General features: G+C 37.0%; 2 protein-coding genes across 3 annotated transcripts in view; one reads left to right on the plus strand and one right to left on the minus strand.

The window, feature by feature from the left end:
* LOC113053638 (collagen alpha-2(IV) chain-like) overlaps positions 1–18008 on the minus strand; it is an 83442-nt gene extending 65434 nt beyond the window's left edge. Inside the window, exons 1-3 of one of the 2 annotated variants that reach the window (XM_026218811.1) lie at positions 17798–18007; positions 17243–17336; positions 17113–17164 (exon numbers count right to left, since the gene is read on the minus strand). In XM_026218811.1, the coding sequence (XP_026074596.1) occupies positions 17113–17164; positions 17243–17283 (93 nt within the window). In that variant the 5' untranslated portion in view covers positions 17284–17336; positions 17798–18007. Of the gene's footprint in view, positions 1–17112; positions 17165–17242; positions 17359–17797 lie in introns of both variants that reach the window. The other variant, XM_026218812.1, reaches the window with a different exon arrangement.
* A 41-nt stretch (positions 18009–18049) lies between these two features.
* LOC113053639 (collagen alpha-1(IV) chain-like) overlaps positions 18050–25106 on the plus strand; it is a 48263-nt gene continuing 41206 nt past the window's right edge. The window contains exon 1 of the mRNA XM_026218814.1: positions 18050–18256. Within this exon, the coding sequence (XP_026074599.1) occupies positions 18188–18256 (69 nt within the window). The 5' untranslated portion in view covers positions 18050–18187. The remainder of the gene's footprint in view (positions 18257–25106) is intronic.

A 25106-nucleotide genomic window follows, 5' to 3' on the forward strand; every position in this document is an offset into this window, starting at 1 on the left:
TAGAATTGTTAATTTGCCGTTGCAATGCGGTTTTGCTTTTTTTATAGAAATAAAAACTATTCAGTTCAGTCAGACAACAGATTTTATAATTGTACAGAGAGGTGCTTTCGAAGTGAGTAAGATGCACATGGCAAAAAAGAAGAGGAAACTATAGCAGAAGAAGGACTTGGTTTTCAAGCAAAATGTAAAAGACAGCCAATATAATGTAGTTTGCTACGGGGGATTTCTTTTTTTGATTCCACAGTGTATGCCAAGCCTTGTCTTACTTTTTTTTAAAAAAATAAAGGTTCTATAAGCTAGTTTGTCATTGTATTTGGAAACAATATGGAGCCTGTGTCAGCATGCCATCAGTTGCTCCTCTGTCTGCAAGTATGGCTCCCAAACTGTGGTGCCCTTGTGGTTTATGATCGCCAGTCTCTCTTAAATATTAGATTGTCATTTGTTTTACTTTTACAAGTCGGATATGGAGAGTGTGTCTTTAACAAACGGTATGGGAGTGTTACAACGGACATTCCAGAGTGTATTCGCCGCTGGCCTGTAAGCAACCCACGGATGATACACAGGAGGAAATGCGGGTCAGACTGAACCTGATATAGTGGTTTAAACATCCCACTCATATCCACGGTCATACTCCGGACCATGTTTTTTCATAGGGGGTTGATATTTCTGATATTACAGTTTCTGATTATATGCTCTCTGACCACAGGACTATTTTATTTTCCATGTCTCTTCCCAGTCTTCTTCAAGTATCTACTAAAGCGTCATCTATGTCCCAGGTTTATTCTCCTCAGTTCAGTGAAATTTTAGTCAGTGGTTTATTAAGTCCTGTTCTCATCTATTCCTGGACTCCCCGTTAGCGGACAAGGATGCGGACGAACATCTGAGTCTGTTACATAATGCCTGGCTTGATGCATTGAATCAGACTGTTCCCCTAAAACTTGCTGAGACCCTACAATATTGTAGAAAGGCCAAGCGTAAGTGGAAAAAGGACAATCTACACATCTCACTAAAGTTTATTGGCTTATCAGAGAGCCGCCAAAGCTGCTAAGGCAACCTATTTTTCAAATTTAATACAATATAATCAGTCAAGACATAAAGTCTTGATTTCTGTAATCAATTGAGTTGTTAATATCCCAGATATTTTTTTAAGGAAAAAAGTAGTTAAATTTGGATTGGTAACTCATATTTCCATCATTGAGCTGCCTCTCCCCCCGCAGTTGTCTGCATCTTGGGACGTCTTTGAACCTGACTCCCTTCAGTCACTCACCGACCAAATTGAAACCATCATTTTCTTCATATGATGTTATCCACCCTATGTTTTTAAAGCAAATTGTTGATTCGGCTGATACTGTCACACCTCTCCTCAAGAAGCCTTCACTCGATCTGTCAAAAAAATATCACCCTATCTCTGTTTTACCATTTATCTCCAAGGTTTTGGAAAATATTGTGTTTTTCCAACTTCAATCTTTCCTTGCTGTAAATAATGTCATATGTCACAGAACTGAATCTGCTCTTTTGAGAGTGTTAAACAACATATTTTTAGCCACTGATACGGGTGACTCTGTGGTCCTCGTTCTGTTAGAATTATCAGCTGCTTTCGTCACTATAGGGAAGTCGTGGCCTAGTGGTTAGAGAGTTTGACTTCTAACCCTAGGGTTGTGGGTTTGAGTCTTGGGCCAGCAGTATCATGACGTAGGTGCCCTTGAGCAAGGCACTGAACCCTGAATTTATCCCCAGGCACTACAGCACAAATGGCTGCCCACTTCTCTGGGTGTGTTCATTGCTGTATGTGTGCACTTTGGATGGGTTAAGTGCAGAGCATGAAATCTGAGTATGGGTCATCATACTTGGCTGTATGTCACGCCACTTTCACTATTAAGCACTCTGTATTAATCAAAAGACTGAAATATTGGTTGGGTCTCTCTGGCACAGTTCTAAAGTGGTTCCAGTCATTTTTTTCCGACAGGAAATATGTGGTTAGGCTAGGATAATTCTTATCTTCCACTCTCCCCTGTGGCGTTCCGCAAGGCTCTATTTTTTACCCTCCCTATTTTCATCATATATGCTACCTCTGGGATCTATTTTTAGAAAATAGATTAAGGGCCCTATTTTAACGATCTGAAACGCAAGTGTCAAAGCGCAAAGCGCAAGTAAGTTTGTGGGCGGGTCTCGGCGCTGTTGCTATTTTCCCGGCGGGATAAATGGCTCTTGCGCCCGGCGCAAATCTAAAGTGGGTTGGTCTGAAGCAGCTTCATTATTCATAGGTGTGGTTTGGGCGTAACGTGAAATAAACCAATCAGAGCGTCATCCAACATTCCCTTTAAAAGCAGGTGCGCAAGTTCCATTATGGATTGCTATTATTATGGCGTATTTACCAGGCGCACGCCAGGAGCGGTTCACAGCCGAGGAGACTGATGTTCTTGTAAGAGCAGTGAAAGACAGAGAAGTTGTGTTGTATGGGGATGGGAGAATAATTAGCCTGAATAATTTGTAAGCTAGATTTATGCCTATTTTGTTCACATCTTCGTGGCACACCACAATGATTTCCGTCATCTCATGTGTTAATATTTTTTTAGTGTAACAATTTATGATTTGCAAAAATAACTGTTGCATCTGTGTAGATTACATGAGCAAAGTGTATGCGCGTTGTGCACGCTATATATTATGGTCAAGCATGCGCCCTTAAAATAGCATAATGAACAACGCGCAACGCGCCACTGACTTTAGACTAGTTTTTTTCTGGTCAGTGGCGCAATTGTTTAATGGAACAGCAAAATAGCACCAGGGATTGTTTGCGCCGGAACACGCCTCCTTTTTTGCGCTGAACCGCCCAGGGAGCGCAAGTTCATTCACTAGTTTAGCGACGTGCCTCTGTGGAGGGAAAAGCGCGCTTTGCGCGGGTGCAAAATAGGAATGACACATGCGTCGGTGTACAAAGTCAATTGCGCTGGGTGCAAGATAGGGCCCTAAGTGTCTTTTCACTTTTATGCCAATGATGCTCAAATCTTTTTACCTTTTAGGAATAATTATACACTGGCCATGTCCGCTCTTTTATCCTGTCTAGATGAGGTTAAATCCTGGTTAAATTTTTTTATCCTTAAATGAGGACAAAACTGAAAAAAATAATTGTTTTTGGCCCTTCAGAAAATATGAAAACATTTCACTTACTCCTTAATCCTTATTCGCATTGCAAAAATTTAACATTTCCTTACTGATAAGACTCTGGAGATAGCGATGCATGCTTTTTACGCCACATCTTGATTACTGTAACTCATTATAGTGTGGCATTTCTTAACCTCAAATTGCCCGTCTTCAACTGGTCCAACATGCTGCCTCTAGATTTCTTTTAAAAAAGAAAAAAAAAAGGGATCACGCTACTCCGCTTAAAAGCCCTTCATTGGTTGCCCATTATGTTTTGCCTCATTTTCTCATTTGACTACTGTGTCGTTGCTAGGAAACTTTGTTTTATTTACTGTGTTTCTTACCCTGGTAAATACGTGCTGAAGTGACGCTTGGTTTTTGCGTTTGCCTATCGCGGGACTGCCCAGTTTCGGTCTGCTAAATAGTGAGGCGTGGCCGGAGCAGACTCCACTGAGCAAGGACACCAACAAGGCACTTGAGTACTGCTTTTCTTTCCTTTCTTTACTTTTTGTATAGCTTGTTTTCAAATACTTATTTAGGTCACTTGTACTCACTATGTGCTTTCAGATCTCTACAATCACTACAAACACTCGGAGAGCACGCAATGTATGTTGCAGGAAGGCCTATCCTACAAATCTACGGGCTGTCCCTCTGACCTCTACTACTACGCTCTCTATCCCAGTTGGTCTCTGGAACTGCCAGTCTGCTGTTAACAAAGCAGATTTCATTTCTTCTATTGCTACTCATTCCGGTCTCAACCTCATGGCACTAACAGAGACTCGGATCAAACCTGAAGACGCAACCCTCTCCACTTGTTCTTGCACTCCTCGTATGACTGGGAGGGGTGGAGGTACTGGTCTCCTTTGATCAAAAGAATGGAAATTTGATCATCACCTACAGGTAACGGTTCATTTGAATCACATGCAATTACTGTAATCCACCCTGTTAAAATCCACTTTATGGTCATTTATCGTCCGCCAGGTCAATTGGGAAACTTCCTGGAGGAGTTGGATGTGCTGCTATCAAACTTTCCTTTAGTTGGTACTTCTCTGGTACTGCTTGGTGACTTCAACATCCACCTAGATAAACCCCAGGCTGCTGACTTCAAAACTCTGCTCACCTCATTTGATCTCAAGCAAGTGTCTACTACAGCCACTCACAAATCAGGCAACCAACCGGCCCTCATCTACACGTCCTGTTGCTCCGTAGTAAACTGTTTATTTGCTCCACTGCACGCCTCAGACCAATTCCTCATTAAGGCTAAACCAACCCTCTACATTGCGCAACTAAATGATGTCTATAGTTAGCCATTGGCTTATAATTTCTTAGATTTTGCTGTCAAGGCTATTATAAGATTAGCTCAGATATATTTTAACTCGCTGAACACTGACTGAGTGCTTCAGAGTTTAGCTCTCCACTAAGGGATCTGTTATTTTTCAATTCATCTCAGTGGACGCAACGAGAAAAGACAGCGGAAGCCTTACAACAATGAATTGACACTCTACATGTTAACTATTTTCTTTGTTGTATTTTCCTGTCAAAATAATGGAGTTCATTTAGAATTATTCAGATTTTTAGAACAAGCAGAAAGAAGATATGTCTGTTTCTTCGGTAGTGGGCTGAGCTAATGTGCAAATGGCAATTTCATTGGCTGGTGCTGATCTATTACCATCCCTGTTTTGATTTCAGCAAATCAGTTCGACCGAACACAGACAACGTAATTAATATTCATGAACCCAGCAGATCATCACCCATAGTGCATCATATATTGTTAGTAGTAGTAGTAGTAGTAGTAGTATCTTTTAATAATTAATATAATCTATTACTTAAATTTTTTAACAAACCCCGAATGACCAACAATATCTTAAGCATCACAAACCTTAATTTCAGTTTTTTTTGCAAAAAAAAAAAAAAAAAAAAATAGTAAAACAGTAACACTTTCTACCCAGATATTACATTGCTTCTTGCATGTTTTGCCAAACGTTTTGATTGTAATATGTATCACAGCAGTTAAAAAATGGTTTAGATACACAAATCAGAAAAAAAACTTGATGCTTCAAATTCTGTGGTTCCATGGTGTAGAAGGCAGATTCGTATGGGGACATTAAAGGGGACATTAATGCTACATGCCTCTCCAAAGACAAGCAGCATGACCAGCTTTGCACGTGCAATGTAGAGAGAAAGAGAGAGAGAGAAAAAAAAGATTCAGAAATCATAAATGAAGACAGAGCAGCAACCAGGCTATAAAAGGAAATAAGAGAGAACAGCACTGGACATCCGGAGTATTTAGCATTGTGAAGTCTCCACATGCCTTTGTCTAAACTCCTTGGGTGCAAAGAATGAGTAGACGTCCTCAGGTCTATTATACAGGACACTGAAGATGAGGGCTCTGTGACAAACATGAAATGTTCTGGTTGTTTAACTGTGTTGAGTCTACGTTTTATGCATTACTGTGTTTTTGACACGGCTGAAATCAGAATTAGTTTAAATATTTTACCTTAAAAAGGGCTGTCTGTGTCTATGAGCAGCTCAAATAAACCATTTAAAAGGATAGCTCACCTATAAATGAAAATTGTGTGAATCTAAACAAGCATGCAGTTATACTTCTGAATGATCATGTCCCTTACGAAAAATATGTTTATTCAAGTGTGCTATTAGTATACTTCTTTTAAAATACATATATAGAAGTACATAGGTAGACAGTGTTCCTGTAGCTCAATTGGTAGAGCATTGCACTATCAAGTGCAAAGTTCTGGGTTCGATTCCCCGGGAACACATGATATTGTAAAAATTGATTGCCTGAATGCACTGTAAGTCACTTTGGATAAAAATGTCTGCTAAATGCATAACTTTAATTTAATTTCAATTTTAAACTAAAAATAGGAAAGTATGCTTTTAGTTTACTTTGCATGTACTCCTCAGAAATATACTTAAAATGACATTTAAATATACTTGACTTATACTTACAAAAAGTCTAAATATATTTGAGCTATACTCCTAAAATCTGTATTATATGGTAGAGGGCGCTAATATACATCTCCTGCACAGAATTTCCAAAAAAACACTAGTGAAGAAGAAAAAAAAAAAAAAAACAGATACTAACACATGTAACATAATCACCTGACATGAAACAGGATCAAAACTGTAACGTTATGGAATAAAATGTAGACCGATGAAGAGGTAATAATTACAATACAATAATTTGATTATCATTCTGAATCCAATTCATAGTTGTTGTTGTTGTTTTTCAGCTTTTTGTTAATTTTTTTTTTTTTTTTTTTTTTTTTTTATGAAACTGACCCACTTTAAAGTGTTTAAAAAAAGAATGCATGATGCATGTTTACAAGCAAATACCCTGTTCTTTCTTTGGATGTTTTGTATGTTCAGATATTCATACAACAAAATATATACAAATAGGGACATAGTATTATACTTAAAGTATGATGTAAAGTTCACGTAAAGAAAACTTATAAGTATACTTGAAGTATAAAACTACTAAACTAGTAGTTTGCTGAGATTATACTTTAAAGTATACAAAGTATTTAATAATTAAATTATCAGTATACCTATAAGTTGATGTAATAGAAAGTGGTCCAATTTAGTCCCAAGGAGTACTGAAACAGTACATTCACAAGTATAGTACTAGAACACTGATAGCTGTATATTGCTACATAAAGTATACTTAATAAAATAAACTTAGCTTTACCATCACGGGTTTTATATATATATATATATATATATATATATATATATATATATATATATATATATATATATATATATATATATATATACATACATACATACATACATACATACATACATACATACATATATATATATATATATATATATATATATATATATATATATATATATATATATATATTATAAGTATTACACTTTGGAAAAAAAAATACTTCTAATTTAAGTCAACTTAAAACAATCTTCACAATAACCCATTAAAATAAATATAATATTTACCTGTGCCCTTCAGCAAGTAGGAAATTTAGAGATTTTAAATTGATTACATTTAAATTGATTAAAATTTTCAAACACTAAACACTAGAAATTTAAATTGATTAAAGTTTTCAAACACTAAGTCGTACATAAAATAAAGATTACTTTAATCTACAAATATAATTGATTTCCCCTTTTTTTATTTTGTCCGTTGATTAACACACATCACAGAAACTGGTTATTGTGGCTGCTTTAAGAGCTGCTGCTGCTGAACGTGATGCAGATATGACATTTCTCACAGCTCTTTACCTTTTCTGACCCACTTCATGTCATAAAGTCTCCACTAATGAGATGATGAGTTGAATCGATGTGTAAGATGAGCGAGATGAGCAGTTTGGAAAACCACTGCATTTTAGAGGCATGTTCTTAAATGTGACTCAGTGTCGCGTGAAGTACAGACTGTACAGTATGTCAGCACATTCCACCGCTGTTTGGCCAGATGAGACGCAAACTATGTTTTCTTGACTAGATAACCAGTGTCTCGCTAGTAAAGTTTTGATGGATGAAGACTGCAATCAAGGTAAAGATGACGTTGGCATAAAGGAGTCATACAGTAAGCATGCCTGAGTCAATTATAATAATCTGAGTATGAGTGCTCTTGACGCACTGATCACACATTGTATTTATGCACAGGCACAGACATTTCTGTACATGATTCCACAAACATTCACAATAGTGTTTAGTTATTCTGAATGCATCCATGTACTGTAGTTGATATATGCAGGCAACAGCTGATTGGTTTAGGAGTTTTTGGCATCTCCATGTGGTCATGTTCAGTATCGCAACTTGACTTCTCTAAAATGTAAAAAAGTTATTTGCCGCTACACTGTATGTGTGTATGTGGTTATATGTGCTCCTTATAACATATGGTTCTTTGGTGTCCTCTTGGAGTTTCTAAGTGTCCTTTTTTGGAAAGACATCTAAATTTATCTTGAAAAAAGCCAGCAGAAAATACATTTTTGAGAATCACTCTTCAGTCTTTTGGTTTACTTTACTGGACATAGCAAATAATGAAAAAAAAAAAAAAAAACATTTAAAACGAGATAAATGGTCTATGCTTCATTTCATGAAGTGTGAGATTTATTGTGATTAATTATTAATCAATTAATCAATTGCAAAAGTTCTTTCTGGTCCTTGAATCTGATTGGCTGAGAGCCTTTTACAGCAGAACTGTCATTGTCACAGTGAGTGTCATGGCGGATGCTCAAATCCAAGTTATTTTTATAAAATGATGTTAGTTATGTAGTTTTAAGAGTATTTTACACTTCAAATATGCAGTTTGTTTATAAAGATACAATCTATTTGAAAATTAGCTTCAATGTTTTTGTTGAAGCCAGGGAGTCGCCAGCCGTTCAGCACTCATGAACCTGCCTAGTGCAGCTTTGCCTCGGCCAGATCTTTTGGGTAAATCTAACAGCCAGTCTTTGGTCTCATTAATCTATTATTTGTTCCAGATCAAAAAATAGGCTGAGGGCAAAGTCGCATTTGGTCATATTTCACATAACTTTAATGATATATATCACAGGGCCACTTTTTTTCTTTCTTCTTTTTTTACTGAATTGAGTCCATGGTGCAAGAAAGTAGTTCTGCACAAAAGAGAACTCTTTTTTTATTTACACACATTGAACTGTTGTATAAATGCAAAATCACACTTGTAGCCTTGCAATATAGCATATCGCACTTCCAGTCCTGTGATATTGCTCACACACACACACGCACACACACACACACACACACACACACACAGACACACACTTATATGTAAATATATTAGGGGTGTAACAGTACATGTTTTCGTCCTGAACCGTCACAGTACAGATCGGATAATGCAATCAGATGACAAATACAGTCAGTCATAGGCAATCAATCCAGAAAGGAGCGCCTGCAGTAATGCAACGCTAACTGTCACCACAGGAAAGAGCAGAAGAAGAGACGTTCTACACACCAGTCCAAAACACGGATGGATTATGTAGCATAATTTCACAAATCAAAAGTTCTGTTTTTGCTTTAAATTTAGAAATTATACAATCAAAAAAAAAAAAAAAAAAAAAAAAAAAAACCTTCTCATGCAAAAACTCATATCGAATTTTGGATATTTTGGAATAAATAAATGCAACTTTGGTGATCATAAGACATTCTTTTTTCAAAAACATTAACTTATAGCTCTAAGGTGAACCTACTGCATGGTTTATCTGAGATCATCATGTGGGTTCAACACAGGTATTCCAAAAAACAATGAAGTTTCTTGGAAAGAAAGCAACTGTTGTCGACTGCACTTCCTGACCCATTGTGTCCACTTGCACTGAAAAATCCCCTCATTACTGCTCCAAATTAGCCAAGAAAAGGGGTCTTACAGTTAAGACACTTATGTCTTATCGCACATATAACCACAGTTTATCGGGCCAGTTTATCATTTTCCTCCCTCTGATTATGGATGCCAGATTTTTTCTTCACTGTAGAATGTGTGAAAGAAGATGTGGGCTGCACTGGAACATGACCCATGCATTTCTCTGCTTAATGTCTTTCTTTTGATGTCCTCGTTGTTCAGTCTTACAGTAGCTCTTTGTGATTTTTACTTTGGTTCTTCAGAACTTTAATTCCTAGCGATTGTCCTCCTCACGCATGTCCTTCTCCTCTCCTCATGTTGACTGGTAATTTGTTTAGAATTGCTGTTCTCTTAACAGACACACATCAGTGCAGAAATTGTGAACTGAATACTAAAATAAATTTAGTAAATGCTAAACATTAAATATAAAATGTGTGCCACCTGAGTGAATATGAATATTATATTCAGTTTACCAATATTCTTGCTTGTGTAATAGGGCTAAACTAATGTGCCAAATTGCTATGTTGTATAACATCCTCAAACAATTTAAAATTGGGCTACTTTACTACAACTGTTACGAGTATATTTGGTTCCATTACATGAAACAAATAAGCCAACACGTTTTTAGACCCTCTGCATCTTACAAAGTCTACCAAAACCCCTTACTTGTGGAAAAATCACTGTAACACATGGCCTTTAGTGCTTTTTTTGCATTATTCTCAGTAGCTCTACTTTATTACATTTCAAAGTACCATAGTGTTTACTTGAAACTAGAGTTGTTCCGATTCCGATACTAGTATCGGAAATATCTCCGATACCACAACAAATTCTGGCATCGGCATCGGCGAGTACATGAACCCATATACCGATCCGATACCATTTTCTTAAAAAAGACCTAGTTATGACCGCAAGCTTTGCCTAACCGCTGCACGGTTCTTCTTCGCTGCTCAAAATGCATTGAAAACACAGGAAGTTGTGCTGTGTTGCCACAAGCAACCCCTGTTTAGAGCAGCGAAGAAGAAATGAAAACGCGTTAGCAGCCCTGATCTATATATGACTGGATCACTCATCACATTCTAAACTGCCAAAAGACAGTGAAGCCGCTACTATATTATAGATCAGTGGTTAGCAGTATGTCTCTGTAGTACCGGTAGTTACAGACTCTCGAGTATATTCAGTACCGGCAACTGCGTTCAGTTGCTTCCGTGTAAGTCAAAACGCAGGGCTCCAGACAGTAGCCGAATATATACTAGTGTCTGTGAATATTAAACTGCAAATACTATTTAAATATTACTCCCGCAAAATCTACATCTCTGTGGGTGACTGGCACAGATGCGCGAGAGCTCGCTGTTTTGTAGTCTCTGCTGTGTGTCATGAGGACACGAACGCATAAACCGTCACTTCATGAGAATTTACCGTTTCATTTGAGAATACTGTCATATCATAAACACAGACACTCAAAGATCTTCATGACAGCCCATTAAAATAAATGTTTGGTTTACATGAGTAAATTGACAATATATAAAGCTACTGTTGTAGCCTACAGTAATAATAATACATCTCTATAATAATAATAATTATGCCTAGATGGTTGCTTGTTTTTTACTTGTTTTTTACTTGTTAGAGATTATCTGATTAATAGATCTTTTTTTATATTCCTAGACTTATTTGTTGCAGTTTTTTTATACAGTTATATTGTAAAACTTAAATACCTTTTTTAGTTTGCGGTGTTAGATTTTTGGCTGCATTTGAAGTTCTTTTTTGCATAAGAAAATAAATAATACTGTCAAATTCATGTTAGATAATAAAAATACTGTAATAAATACAGTAGTTCACCATGTATTTGTTCATGTTTTATTGAGGGATCTGTCTGAAGCACACCATAAAAAAATTCTAGCAATTTACACAGGGCTAGTAATATATACAGCTGTATATACAGATATACACCCAGGTATCGGATCAGTACTCGGTATCGGCCGATACCCTGAGCCCAGGTATCGGAATCGGTATCGGGAAGAGAAAAAGGGTATCGGAACATCTCTACTTGAAACTAGACTTTACCACAGGCAAGTGCTGTAGAAACACTGAGTCACTGAGGCAGGAACATTTCGTTTGTCAAAGGTCCATATTCTCTGCTCAGACATGTGACATGCACACGGCATTGCACTAAAACAAGGATGTTTATGCATTCTGGATGGGCACACATGCACAGAAAAGTTACAAGCAAAGAGGATGTTGGGGAATGTAAATATTTAGGCTCAATGAGGGAATGAATGTTGTAAAAGCACACCAGTCACTTCAGAACAGTAGTGCCTCAACACACTTGTTTCCAGGCAATGCCAAAATGTTGCAACCAGAGATCACCAGACATTCATAATTCTGATAAACGGGGATGATAATAAGCCGGAAATTATGAAGTGGTAATAAAACTAATCCTAACATTCTTAAGAGAGCTGCACTTTTGAAAGTGATGTAGATTGCAGAGTAAATTCCTGTGGACATTTCAGAATTGACCTTTGCTGTATGTCTTAACTTTGGTTATTTTAACTAACCATTTGTGATCCATGAAAGACAACATGTCAAGAGCAGAAACGTTTCCATACTTTTCCTTGTGAAGAAGAATTGAAATGAAATCAAAATGTATTATAGTTTAAATTCATATTAAATGCAGTTAGTTGAACTGAAAACTTGTTTTTATTATTATTATTATTATTATTATTATTATTATTTTAACTGCCTATGTAAGACGTTTTTGACTACCTATGTAGAGTAGGACTTAAGTACATTTTTATATCTAATTTCAAAATTACTTCTATTGTCTTTGAGAAGTTAAAGTGTACTTCCTAATGCACTGACAACTATTTATGGTAAACTAAAATATAGTTTAATGCCATTTCTATTCACACTTGTATGTCATGTATTTCTAATGATGGCATTGTTGTAATTTCAACATATCTTTGATGTGATATTGAATAACACTAGACTTAAAATTAGAATCAAGTACTTTACATGTGTTGTAGTATGTTATTAAACACATCAAAATAAGTGTACTTCTTTAAAGCAGGACAAAAGCATGTTTATTACAACAATTTATTAAAGTAAACTTAATTTGATGTTTATTGTTTTGTATTTAAGTGTACTTGCAGTGAATGTGTGAAAACTACCTGAAAGTGTACTCTAAGTATACTTAAGAGGCCTTTTATTTATTAACATTATATATATATAATGTTTTCCAACATGGTGTTTAGCAATTTAACACCTAAAAGCCTCATGATTTGCAAAAAAAAATGAAGATTAAATGTCTGTTTTTTTTTATTTTTTTATTCAGTTGTGATATTTAATATAGATGTACAGTGTGTTTTACTGTTTTGTGCGTGCTGCTCTTTCCCAGCTTTGGGAAAAGTTCACACAAGACAAAAACTTCATACCAGTATAAGGTCAAGAGGGTTGCTTTTTGACACGGGACATGGGTGGAGCCACTACAGCTCTTTTTGGGAACTACCCTTTCAGCGTGGGCCAACTTCATACTCACTCAGATGCATACACTATGTAGATCTAAAGAATGTACATCTGCTACAAAACCAACACATCCCAAAAATTTCACAGACTGTGCTACTTGCAGTGTCACTCAGACTGAGAGCTTCTCAGCATAGGTCTTCCCCTCTGAACAATTTTACATCCTGCCTCGATCCCTCTAATCGAACACAACAGATTTTACCCCGATTGTTTTGCTTTTTTGACCAAGCAGATCATTTTGGAAGCATTTTTCCTGTCATTATGACCAACAGACATCTTTTACGCAGTGCTGGTCCACCCATTCAAACCAGAATAGAGTGCACACTTTTACTTCATGTGCACAACCTCAGAAACCATGCTGTGAACACATCCATTTCCTCTTCCCTTATATGGGCGAAGGAATTTCCAACAGAAGACACTGCAGAATTACATGCAGTGCATAAATATTTTTTTTTTTTTTTTACTGCAATTATTTTTTAAAAGCTCTCCTGCTAAATTAACTAGTATATCCTTGCGGCACTTTATATTCATTTTATTTGTGCTGTTAATATTTCTCTTTCCTTATTTTTCTATTCAAACATAGGTCAAACAACAAGAGTAATTGACCTCAAGGGATGAACATAATATCATAAAATCTTTCCACACAATCAACAAACAAAAGATGATTCAAATGACCATATTTTGAACTTCCTGACAATCAAACTTTCCCATCCCTTCCCAAAATGCTATTCTTAAAATGTTTCCGTAAGAAAGGGGTCAAATAAAGTGCTTAATATCCATGACAGACAATATGGTATAACTATAAAACATACTTAAGGGTATCTAATGCTGTAAAATAGCTCAAAATGCTTTTCAAATGACAGATCTGAGCATTGATAAATTATGTCAGAGCTTTAATTAAATCATTAATCATGTGTGTATGGCAGGCTAACAGCATAATTACTGAGATAAATGCAGATACATCTGTTTTACCCGCACAAAACTCACACCAGCTGCCCTCCATTACACATGGAAATCATAATATCCAGCTCTCAATTAAAAAAAAAAAAAAAAGTCAGAGACTCAATTTGTTTATGGCTGTGATCATGTTAGATTTAGACTGAATCCAAATATTTGGAAAACTTCCAAAATGTGCAAAACTGGGTTTAGGAAATTGAATTTTCTTCATCATGCACCATATATTATTTGCTGCCCAAGTGAGGTCACCTACAATGACCATACCCTGCAGGCCGGATCATTGCCTGACTAAAAATAGCTTGGCCTGCATGAAACCTGAAATCATTACACTCCTTGTACCAGTATAATGCACAACCTCAGCCTTCTGCTGTCACAAGTTTTTGATCAGGGAGGCAGACAATCTGATAAGGCTTTAGACAAGGAGGCATCTTCTTTTCACTGAAATTAGTTTAAATTAGTTGTAAAATATTTCTACCTTGTACAGAGAGTTCCCGGCAGAAAAACGTGCTGTATTTTTTTAGAATGGCTGACCTAAAGACCAAAAGGGCCTCTGGGTAGTGAAAAAAAAGCGATCAATTATAACCAACTTAATACCATATAAACACTTAAAATATAAATGTTGACTAATTAAATTACCAAAAGAATCTTTAAAAATAATTGTTACTTTTATGTTCTTTTATACTTTCTTCCAAAACTTTGTAACTACATTCTCTATTCATATGGCTTTACACAATTTTTGACATTTCATCTATGGTATCACTTTGCTGTGTTGTTGAAACCATGTAAAATTTATGAAAACAGCTTTTTCTGAAAGAAAACCTTTCACTGACTGCATCACAATCTCTTTTAGTGCAAACTGCCATTTCAGATGCTATTACTGTTCAAAATAAACATTTGAATCAGCAGACAACCTTGGAATGGACCTGACTGAAACTTGAGAGCAAACTAATACTGTGAGTCTGGGAGTGACTGAATTATATGGCGTTATTTTTTAGTCAAAAGTTATAAGCGTGTAAGACATGCTCACGAGCACATTGTTATTTCACACGTGCAAAAATTAACCTTCAGCTGGCATGATAAAAGTAATCGCGCACAAATTCAACAACCGAGAGGTGTACATGTAGCTGCGAGCGCAATGGGCTTCTGCTCACGGAGTGCTGGTTTGCTTGCGTTAATGTTAACTTACTTAACAAAACGTAGGCTTCTTCGTTCGCTAATATATTCATAAATGGTAACTGATGTAACTATGATCTGTACAGCATTTTATGCATGCAGAGACATTTTATATATATTAAAAAACTCTTTCTAATTCATTCCCACTCTTCTTCGGTGGTAACTTAGCCCAACTCCGTGCTTCCTGTAATGAGTGCTGTCAATCAAGGTACAAGGATGTCCCTGTGTGAAAGTGTCCAATCATGAGAGGGTCAGTACCCTCCTTGGTTTCCGCCCCCAAATTGTGAAAAGTCATGTAGACTCGAGGGAGCAGAAATCAGCTGAGCGAGCAGAAGCCCGTTGCGCGTGAGCAGAAATCCACTGCACAAGCAGAGTTAACCTATGAGAGTATGCCAGGCGCTCGCTCGCAGCTACATGTACACCTCTCGGTTGTTGAATTTGTGCGTGAGTACTTTTATCATGCCCGCTGAAGGTTCATTTTTGTGTGTGTGTGAAATAACAATGTGCTCGTGAGCATGTCTTACACGCTCATAACTTTTGACTAAAAAATAACACCATATAGTTGCCAGAAACACATATGAGCATGTGGATCAGGAAAAGAAAGATGTTTCATGTTGAAATCATCCTTAAGACTGTAAGAAGAGTTCACACACTTATCATAACTCATGTGGAGACTGCTGTCCAGTGGTAAAGCTACTACTATATTGTCCAGAGACAGCAATAAGTCTGTACAAAACATAATTAACATTGATTATGATAACCTATTGAACAACCTATAATCTATACCGTCCAAATGAGAGTCCAAACAGCTGATAAAACATCACAATAAACCAAAAGTAATCCACACGAGTTCAGTCCATCGATTAACATCTTATGTAGTGAGGAGCTGTGTTTGTAAGGTACAAATCCTTAGTTGAAGCATTTTATCTTTTAAACTGTGACTTCAGGCCAAAATACGAGTCCGTAATCCATAATGTTTCCTCAAGTGAAAAAGTAAATTCCCTGTTGTCCTCTCATATCAAAATCCACCGAGATATTTGTCTTAAACTGTTTTTCTAGTTAATGGTGCTTGATCTGTGCACATTTCATTCCTGATTCAGACAAGATTATTATTATTATTTTTTTTCACAGGGAAAAGCAATATCATAGAACAGGACTCATATTCTAGGCCAGTGCAACAGATTGATGTTAAAAAAGTCTTAATGATTTATTTATTTATTTTTTCCAAACACACAGCTTTTTACTTTACAATATGTTAATTGATGGACTGGAGTGGTGTGGATTATTGTCATGTTTTTATTAGCTTTTTGTACTCTCATTATGACGGCACCCATTCACTGCAGAGGATCCACTGGTGAGCAAGTGATGTTATGCTACATTTCTCCAAATCTGAAGAAGAAACAAACGTATCTACATCTTGGATGGCCTGAGGGTGAGTCAATAAAAAAAAAAAAATTGGGTGAACTATTCCTTTAAAGCTTGCATTCATCTTTCTCCATTTTTGAGTGCAACACCCACATCTCGAAAATCCAATTAATAACAGATGCATAAAACTAATTCCTATCCTACAGGTTTTATTTTTCAACAATCCATTATATACTCGGATATGCCTCACAACACAGAAGAAAAGATCTGTCACTATATTATTTTAACAACCTTCTTAGAAATTATTTTTTTGACATTAACATTGAGATTCTAGAAACCAGTTGATTATATTACCACCAACAACCATCGGCAAAATTAAATGTGGCTTTAAAATCAAACAAGCTTTGAATGAAAGGAACATGCACACTGAAAAGATCTGTAAATGGCAAACATTTGTGAATTGCACACGAGGAACTTGTAATACAAACAAGGACACTCTCACTAATCTTATGGTTTCGTTGAGCGTGTAGGACCATAAATGATACACAAATCTGATAACACAATCTGTACTTAATTTTGTCCACTTAATATAGTAAAATTAAAAGCACACTTACTGCATTGACCTCAGTTGTAAGTATAATGACTGCAAAGCACAACAGAAAACATCTGCAATATGAAAAAAGAGTGACTTAAAATACAAGGGAAACACATAATTCTACAACACCAAGAAAAAACAGATTTTACCTGAATGTGTTCCAGTGCTGTAGATGGTTCTCACCCTCCATGTGAGCCAGAAAACAGATGAAATCTCTCCTTCTGCCAAATTCCGGAATCTGATCTGAAAGTTGCAGATTTATGATCTGAAAGTTACAAGTTAATTCTCACTGTTCTAAGCCTATCTGAACAGCAGCAGATCCTTGTTCATATTTAAAACAGTAGATCATTAGTTCATATTTAAATTTTATGTCCTGGTATCTTTGTAGATCTCATGTTCCTTGTTAATATGCATAAGGCGGTGTTTTGGAACATGCTAACTGATCTCTATCAGGTCAAACATGTCATTAGCTTAAAGACATTTATGGACCAGCAACGATCATACTAGCTCAAGGCTATCACTCTATAGTTGCTAGTCGTTTCTTATAGCTAACATGTTCCAAAACACAGCTACCATGTGTCAGACAGTCTGTTTTGTTATTATTTAAAAGTGTTAAGTTAAAAAGTACACATTTAAACTTCATATTTTTAATCTTAAGCCAACTACTGTCCATTATTGAAAGTGAAGTAACGGCAGAAGTTTACCTCACATAGCGCACGCTCCAGTCTCAAGCGCGCAACCCCGATGCGTCTCGCGCTTTGGGAAAGTTGGTTGTCTAACCTAAAATCCACCGTGCCAAAGCTGTTTTAAGAGAATTACTTATCTCCAAGACTTAAACTTCCCCTAACAATGCTGAAACGCTCTAAACAGGGTTGTCTCGGTGCGTGTTGATGGGTGGTTGTTGTCCTGACAGGGGGTGTGGTGGCTCTTCTACAAGACATTACTTTCCAGAATAGTCACATAACGTCTAGAGCAAAGATGCAGACAAACGTATAGTTCAAGCTCGGGGGAAAGAGAGGCAATTAATAATTGCTTGGAACGGAGAAGAATCCGTCAGCAGCGCGTCCGTTTGGACATTATTCATAGCTGTGAAGATGCGGCTTCCACGCGTCACTGTTTTTCTTCTCACGGTCTCTTTGAGCATAGACAAGGGTACAGCTAAGGTAAGTCCATCTAAAAACTAAGAAATGTTAAGTTTTATGCGTTTTATTAGGAATGTCGTCGGTTTGGACATGAGGAGTTCCGTTATACGCGTCTTACGCTCAGCTTCCACTTTAGATTTCACGTGAGACCATTGACTAAGTTAAAGGCTGTGATATAACTTTTGTGTCTTACGATTCGAAATGGCAAACAGCAAACCAAAATGCAATTTACGGAAGAAACCCTAAAGATTTGAATAGCCTACGACCTACGCTGTAACTACAATAATGAACATTGGTCTCTACATAATTGTCAAAGACATGTTGCCTATATTAAAACTATTTATAGCACGGCAGTTGTTCTGACAGTTTAGTAGATTCATGCACTTTTGTGGTTTGGTAGTTTTATTAGTTCAGCAGTTTGACACAGATTCGATCTTACTTATAATGCCGAAGTATCTTGATGTGTTGTCATGAAGTAAATTTGTTCTGTGGCGTTTCTCAACAGTTTATATTTGCCACTCCTCTTGGTTTCGCCTGAGAGTTGTTAGCCATACCCCACCCTCTCAGTTCAATTTCAAAACACTTTATTGGAATGATTGTTTAAGATAAAATATTGCCAAAACAAATAAAACCGGAGACTGGGAAAAAATTATAAAATAAAACAAAATAGGGTTCCAGAAATGTTTCAGAAAAAAAGAAAAGAAAAATGCATTGTGCAGTAGACCACAATAGAATGACAAATATATTCAATAAGACATTACTGTTACACCAGTAACACCTGCATTTGATCATGTTTGTCTGAATCTGACTTTTTCTTTGGCTAGACCATGGTTAACAGCAGACAAACATGGCTCCTTCTTTCATAGTGTTGTATGCTTGTGTGCACACTGCTACACTTAACACAAATTTGTAAACTTATTTTTAACCATCTGGACCTTGTGTTCTATTTGTTAAAGGCATTTTACCACTCATCTAAGAAATCAGTATAACGTATGAATGAGATCCATTTTTAGCCAAGCCAAAATTTTGTCCTGCATATAGTTGCATTAGGATATAAATGCATTCATCAGAAAGAGCTATACTGGACATGTGCTTTTATTGGGGGAGTGCCTGTGGATGGGGCTCCAGCGTGAAGCACGATCAGATTGAGGATTCGGGAAGTGACAGGTGTGGGCGATAAGACCTATCCTATAGGATTATTTATTGTGAAGATAATGAATTCACAAATCCGTTACATCTGGTGATGATGTGGAATTTCTGAATGCATGGCACATCTGCTGGATGAATCAGCTACCATTGATAATGCAGATATTTGCATGACTATCTCATATTCCAGTAGAATTTGTTGATAGATTAACACATTACTACAAGCAATCTAAACTAGTTTGATTTAAACTGGTGTGTCACATAGCTACAGTATGCTGAATAATCTACACTCACCTAAAGGATTCTTAGGAACACCTGTTCAATTTCTCATTAATGCAATTATCTAATCAACCAATCACATGGCAGTTGCTTCAATGCATTTGGGGTTGAGGTCCTGGTCAAGACAATCTCCTGAACTCCAAACTGAATGTCAGAATGGGAAAAAATGTGATTAAAGCAATTTTGAGCGTGGCATGGTTGTTGGTGCCAGACGGGCCGGTCTGAGTATTTCACAATCTGCTCAGTTACTGGGAGATTGCAAGATTTTGAAATTGCAAGAGCTCACCAAAATTGGACCGTTGAAGACTGGAAAAATGTTGCCTGGTCTGATGAGTCTCGATTTCCGTTGAGACATCCAGAGGGTAGAGTCAGAATTTGGTGTAAACCGAAGGAGAACATGGATCCATCATGCCTTGTTACCACTGTGCAGACTGATGGTGGGGGTGTAATGTTGTGGGGGTGTTTTCTTGGCACACTTTAGGCCCCTTAGTGCCAATTTGGTTTCGTTTAAATGCCACAGCCTACCTGAGCATTGTTTCTGACCATGCCCATCCCTTTATGACCACCATATACCCATCCTCCGATGGCTACTTCCAGCAGGATAATGCACCATGTCACAACGCTTGAATCATTTCAAATTGGTTTCTTGAACATGACGATGAGTTCACTGTACTATAATGGCCCCCACAGTCACCAGATCTCAGCCCAATAGAGCATCTTTGGGATGTGGTGGAACGGGAGCTTCGTGCCCTGGATGTGCATCCCACGAATCTCCATCAACTGCAAGATGCTATCCTATCAATATGGGCCAACATTTCTAAAGAATGCTTTCAGCACCTTGTTGAATCAATGGCAGAATTAAGGCAGTTCTGAAGGCGAAAGGGGGTCAAGCACAGTATTAGTATGGTGTTCCTAATAATCCTTTAGGTGAGTGTATATACTCCAGATTGTTCTCCGGCATGAATAAAAACAGACTTTATGTTCTCTCAGCACTTCTTCGCGATCTATCTATCTATCTATCTATCTATCTATCTATCTATCTATCTATCTATCTATCTATCTATCTGTCTATCTGTCTATCTATCTATCTATCTATCTATCTATCTATCTATCTGTCTGTCTGTCTGTCTGTATGTCTGTCTGTCTGTCTGTCTGTCTGTAAACCTTTATAATTACAAACGACTGGAAAGGTCATGATAATCCTGTAAAGGAAAGAAAAGAATGCAGTAAATTGGCATAGACTGTTAGGTGAAATGGACTGAAAAGAATCCTTTCCAAATCCTCTCTAAATCTTTGCAGCATCAGTTGTATAGTATGTGTGGCCCAGCATAAATCATGTGTTTGTTTTCTCTCTTGAGAGATCTCTAAATATTTGTCAAAAATTAGTTTATGATGACCAAAGATCGGAATGTCACTCTTTCGACAGTTTCTTGCAAATAGAAGGATGAATGATATCCCTAACAAACAAATATTTGTTTATAATATCTATGTACGTCTGTCTATATCAGTGGCACAGAAATAGCCTACATCCCCAGTTTATTCATTCAGAAAACCTTCTTCTTCGTCTATATTTGTACATTAAGGGAAGGGCAGTGATTCCTGGTGATTAGTGATAAGTTTCCGTTGAATATGTCTTTCAAAGCTTGTTTTCAATTTTGACTCTCATAAAGTTCATATCAGATTATTGGCCCTAGCACACTTCCTTTAATTGATTCACTTCATTAGGATGGTAGCACAGAATAGATTATCCACTTGAATGCAGTGCAGAAACAGACAAAGTACATAAATTAAGGTGAAATCAGTAAACCTAAGTTATCCACAACCAAAATCACACCCCAAGGCCAAAACCACAGTGTGCACCAATAACAACTCAGATGTCCTATTTACATTTCGTTGCATTGCTCTTGATCAGTGACATTGTTTTCGAATTTGATCCGATTATGCACATTAGATTTACACTTCGTGTTATGGTCTGGCTCATGGATAGTCCATACTGTATGACATACTGTAATTTTCATCAGCAGCACAGTGTGCTGAGTTCCATGCACACCATCTGCATGTAGCCCAATTATGTGTCCATGTAGCACTCAAAAAACAAAGGTCCACTAAAAAGTGCACATGTGTTGGATGCGTACATCCATGCTCACAGTCAGTGAACTGTACTCTGAAAGGCTTACATGCTCAACTGTGTGCTAGAAAGGGCAGAAAATGAAGTATATCCAGGTCTTAAGAATAATTTAACTAAATTTTTGCTGTCTTTACATACACACATCATCCTTATGTATTTTATAAAGTGAATAGACAACCATTTGTGTACTGTAATCAGTGTTATCACACCCTCTGATGAAAGAAATTCCTCAAGTGACTCGTGTTGTGTATATCTCTCAAGACCGCCAAGCCCATGAAAGTTTCATGTGTGTGGGTTGTCTTATTTTTGGAAACTGCACATGTAGTGATGGGTGTGAGAGAGAGAGTGAGTGGGGAGAAGGAGGATGGAAAAGGTCCAATTGGAGGGAAAAACATGTCGGACCTCACTAGGTTTACACACTGCCCCGCCTACGCCAGATTAGACTGTTCCAGCATCTCCCGAGAGAGGGTGGATGGAATGCCTGTGCAGAGGAAGCAACAGTTGCAACTGTTTATCTTGCTGAATCCCTGTTCTTTTACCCTTACCCTCAATATTTCTGAGGTTTTTTTTGCTTTCATCTCTGTAGAAAATAACCTATAGTCTCATGAAGCACTTACATGTGCTTGCTTTGCCAGCCAATCTGCCCCAATAAACACTTTTTAATAGGGTACTCAGTATTTTATATGCATGTAATTCTCTACAAACTGTTGTTTGGACTGTCAACAAAAAGTTTGTAGTGATTGTAGAATTGCCTAAATTCAAGGCTTCCAAGTCATGGATTTTTTTACATGTAATTTACAGGCCTGGACAAGTCATGTAAGTCTGGCCTCCCCACTCGTGACTCTGTGGTAGAGCATTGTGATACATTGTGGATTCATTTCACAGGTAACACACATACATGCAAATGCAAAGCCTGAATGCACTGTAAGTTGCTTTGGATAAAAGTGTCTAAATGCATAAATGTAAATTAAAATCTCAAATAAAAATGTATGTATATATATATTGCAAATTATAACTATGGTTGCTCCAGAAATTGCAAAACAAAAAAAAAGATATTGTGTCCATTAATAGAAATAGGAAAATAATGGAATTTCTTTGGTCAAAAGTTGTCACAACTCTTGTGGGAATAATTTTCATTACCTTTATGAAACTTTTCCAATTATGCTGCTTGGTGCTTGGCATTCATGAATGAAAAACTCTTAAAATTTCTCAGTTGACTGAGAATTTTGAAATAGCCCTCAAATAACAAACACAATTCACACTAATTGATTCTAATATTATATGCATCCTTTCAAATATTGTTACCCTTTGATTTAAGAAGCAGCTAAAGAACTCTGAAACTTTCAGAAGGCCATTGCTTAAGTTCACAGGGCCTTGGACACAGGCCCCACTTGGCTTGAGTCCTTAGTGATAGATCTTCATCCGATGAAGGCCTTGCCCTTACATTTCATGAACCCTGCTTAACTAGATTGTAAGAGGCAAATGGGGAAACCACAGAGGTGATCAGGTGAAACCAGTTTGTTATTATGGTCATCATTGTTTCATAATAGTTGAGTATAAAATCATCTCAGTAATGTGCTGTTTGATGAATGTACATTTTATTACAACTGACCATGATTTTATGGCAGTGAAGTATAAAGTGAAATGTTATACTCCTCAAAGTGCAGTTCAACAATCTGACCGCACACACACACAACTTGTAAAATGCAGTTTTGTAATGGACTGTAAGGGTATTATTTTCTGGGTGGTCTGGGGAAACACCGTCCTTTTGCCCTTAACCTATTGATTTGCTGGACACAGAGTGCAGCAAGTTTTGGCATTACGTCAAGTCTTCACTTCTAAGATTATCTCAGTGGTGCATTAATACCACACAGAGAGAAAGATATGTGATGACTTGCTATGGATTAATGGAAGTAGTGCTGTAGTTTGTTAATACTTATTAAATTTGCTGCCAGAGCATGATGAGAAAAAGACAAGAGCAGTGCTTCTTTAGCTCAAATAGTTAAGTATATCACAAGCAATGAAAAGGTCATGGGTTCAATTCCCAGAAAATGTGTGAAGTGGTTATAACTATGGCATTGATTTATACTCACACACAACTATCTAGGAGCCACTCCCAAGATGGATAAATACTCTGTGAAGCCTGCTCCACATGGCACTACCAGGCAACTGGAATGTACCCTGTGAGCTTGGAAATTTTTCACTGAATCTGTGTGCCCTCAAAACTGCATGTGTTTTCTTTTGCTGTAGGAAATCCTGTCTGTTTCACACTGCTATTGATTGCCTCATACTTGGACGAGCGTGAACAGTCACATAGGGAGTCCCAGATATCAGGCTCTCTCTGCAGGAATGTGGGTTAGTGGTCTCAGAAACTGGGACTCAGCCAGCCTTCCTGGCCAATAATACATGAAGGAGCCATCCGCCCTGTCAATCAAAGAGGAACGGAGGATGTCTCAGAGAGGATGTCTGTGTTAATAGTATTAAAAACATGTCATCATTCATTATTATTAATCTGTTATATAAAAAATTGGCACCAGTACTGACTGTCCAGATACACTTGATGGTCAAGGCACAATTAGATGTGACCAGACCTACACAAAAGGGAAGGAGCAATCAATCAATCAATCAATCAATCAATCCATCAATCAATCAATCAATCAATCAATCAATCAATCAATCAATCAATCAATCAATCAATCAATCAGTAAAAGCAAAATATAACATACATGTATAATTAAGTTTAATTAGCTTTAATGTTGCACTACCAAAGCTACCAATTTCCACCATAAAAAAAAGAGAAAGTCATGAATGAGCCCTGAAAGTTTAATTGCCAAGTAGTTCTAATATTGTCTCAAGTGCTCTAATAGAAGTGTAGCTTACCTCTGTCTGATCTGATGGCCTCTGTTTTTGAAAGATTGGTCCTTCCGTTTCTCTCCATGTATCCAAATCATCGGAACTGGAAGGAGTCTGTGTTGTTCTGGGTGGTTTGTTTATGCAGCTGTCTTTGTGGATTTCAAAACATTGAGTAAAAAGTTTGGACTGGTCAGGACCATCTTCACTCCAGGTCATAAATCATAGAAAAAGATAGTGGGAGTGAGCAGCTTGTTACATTTGTCATTAAGAATCAACATTTTCAGCAGACTCTCTAACATTGTCTGGCCATTTTATGCATTGTCTCTTTCCCTCCTAAGACCCTTGAATGTCACAATGCAGCTGTTTAACCAGACCCTAACCGAAATCAAGTTCGATTTAAAGGAATAGTTCTCCTAAAAGCAAAAAAAAAAAAAAAAACCTTAAAAGTTCTTTGAGAACTTTATT

The sequence above is a fragment of the Carassius auratus genome, chromosome 34 (genome assembly GCF_003368295.1).
Source record: "Carassius auratus strain Wakin chromosome 34, ASM336829v1, whole genome shotgun sequence".
NCBI lineage: Eukaryota > Metazoa > Chordata > Actinopteri > Cypriniformes > Cyprinidae > Carassius > Carassius auratus.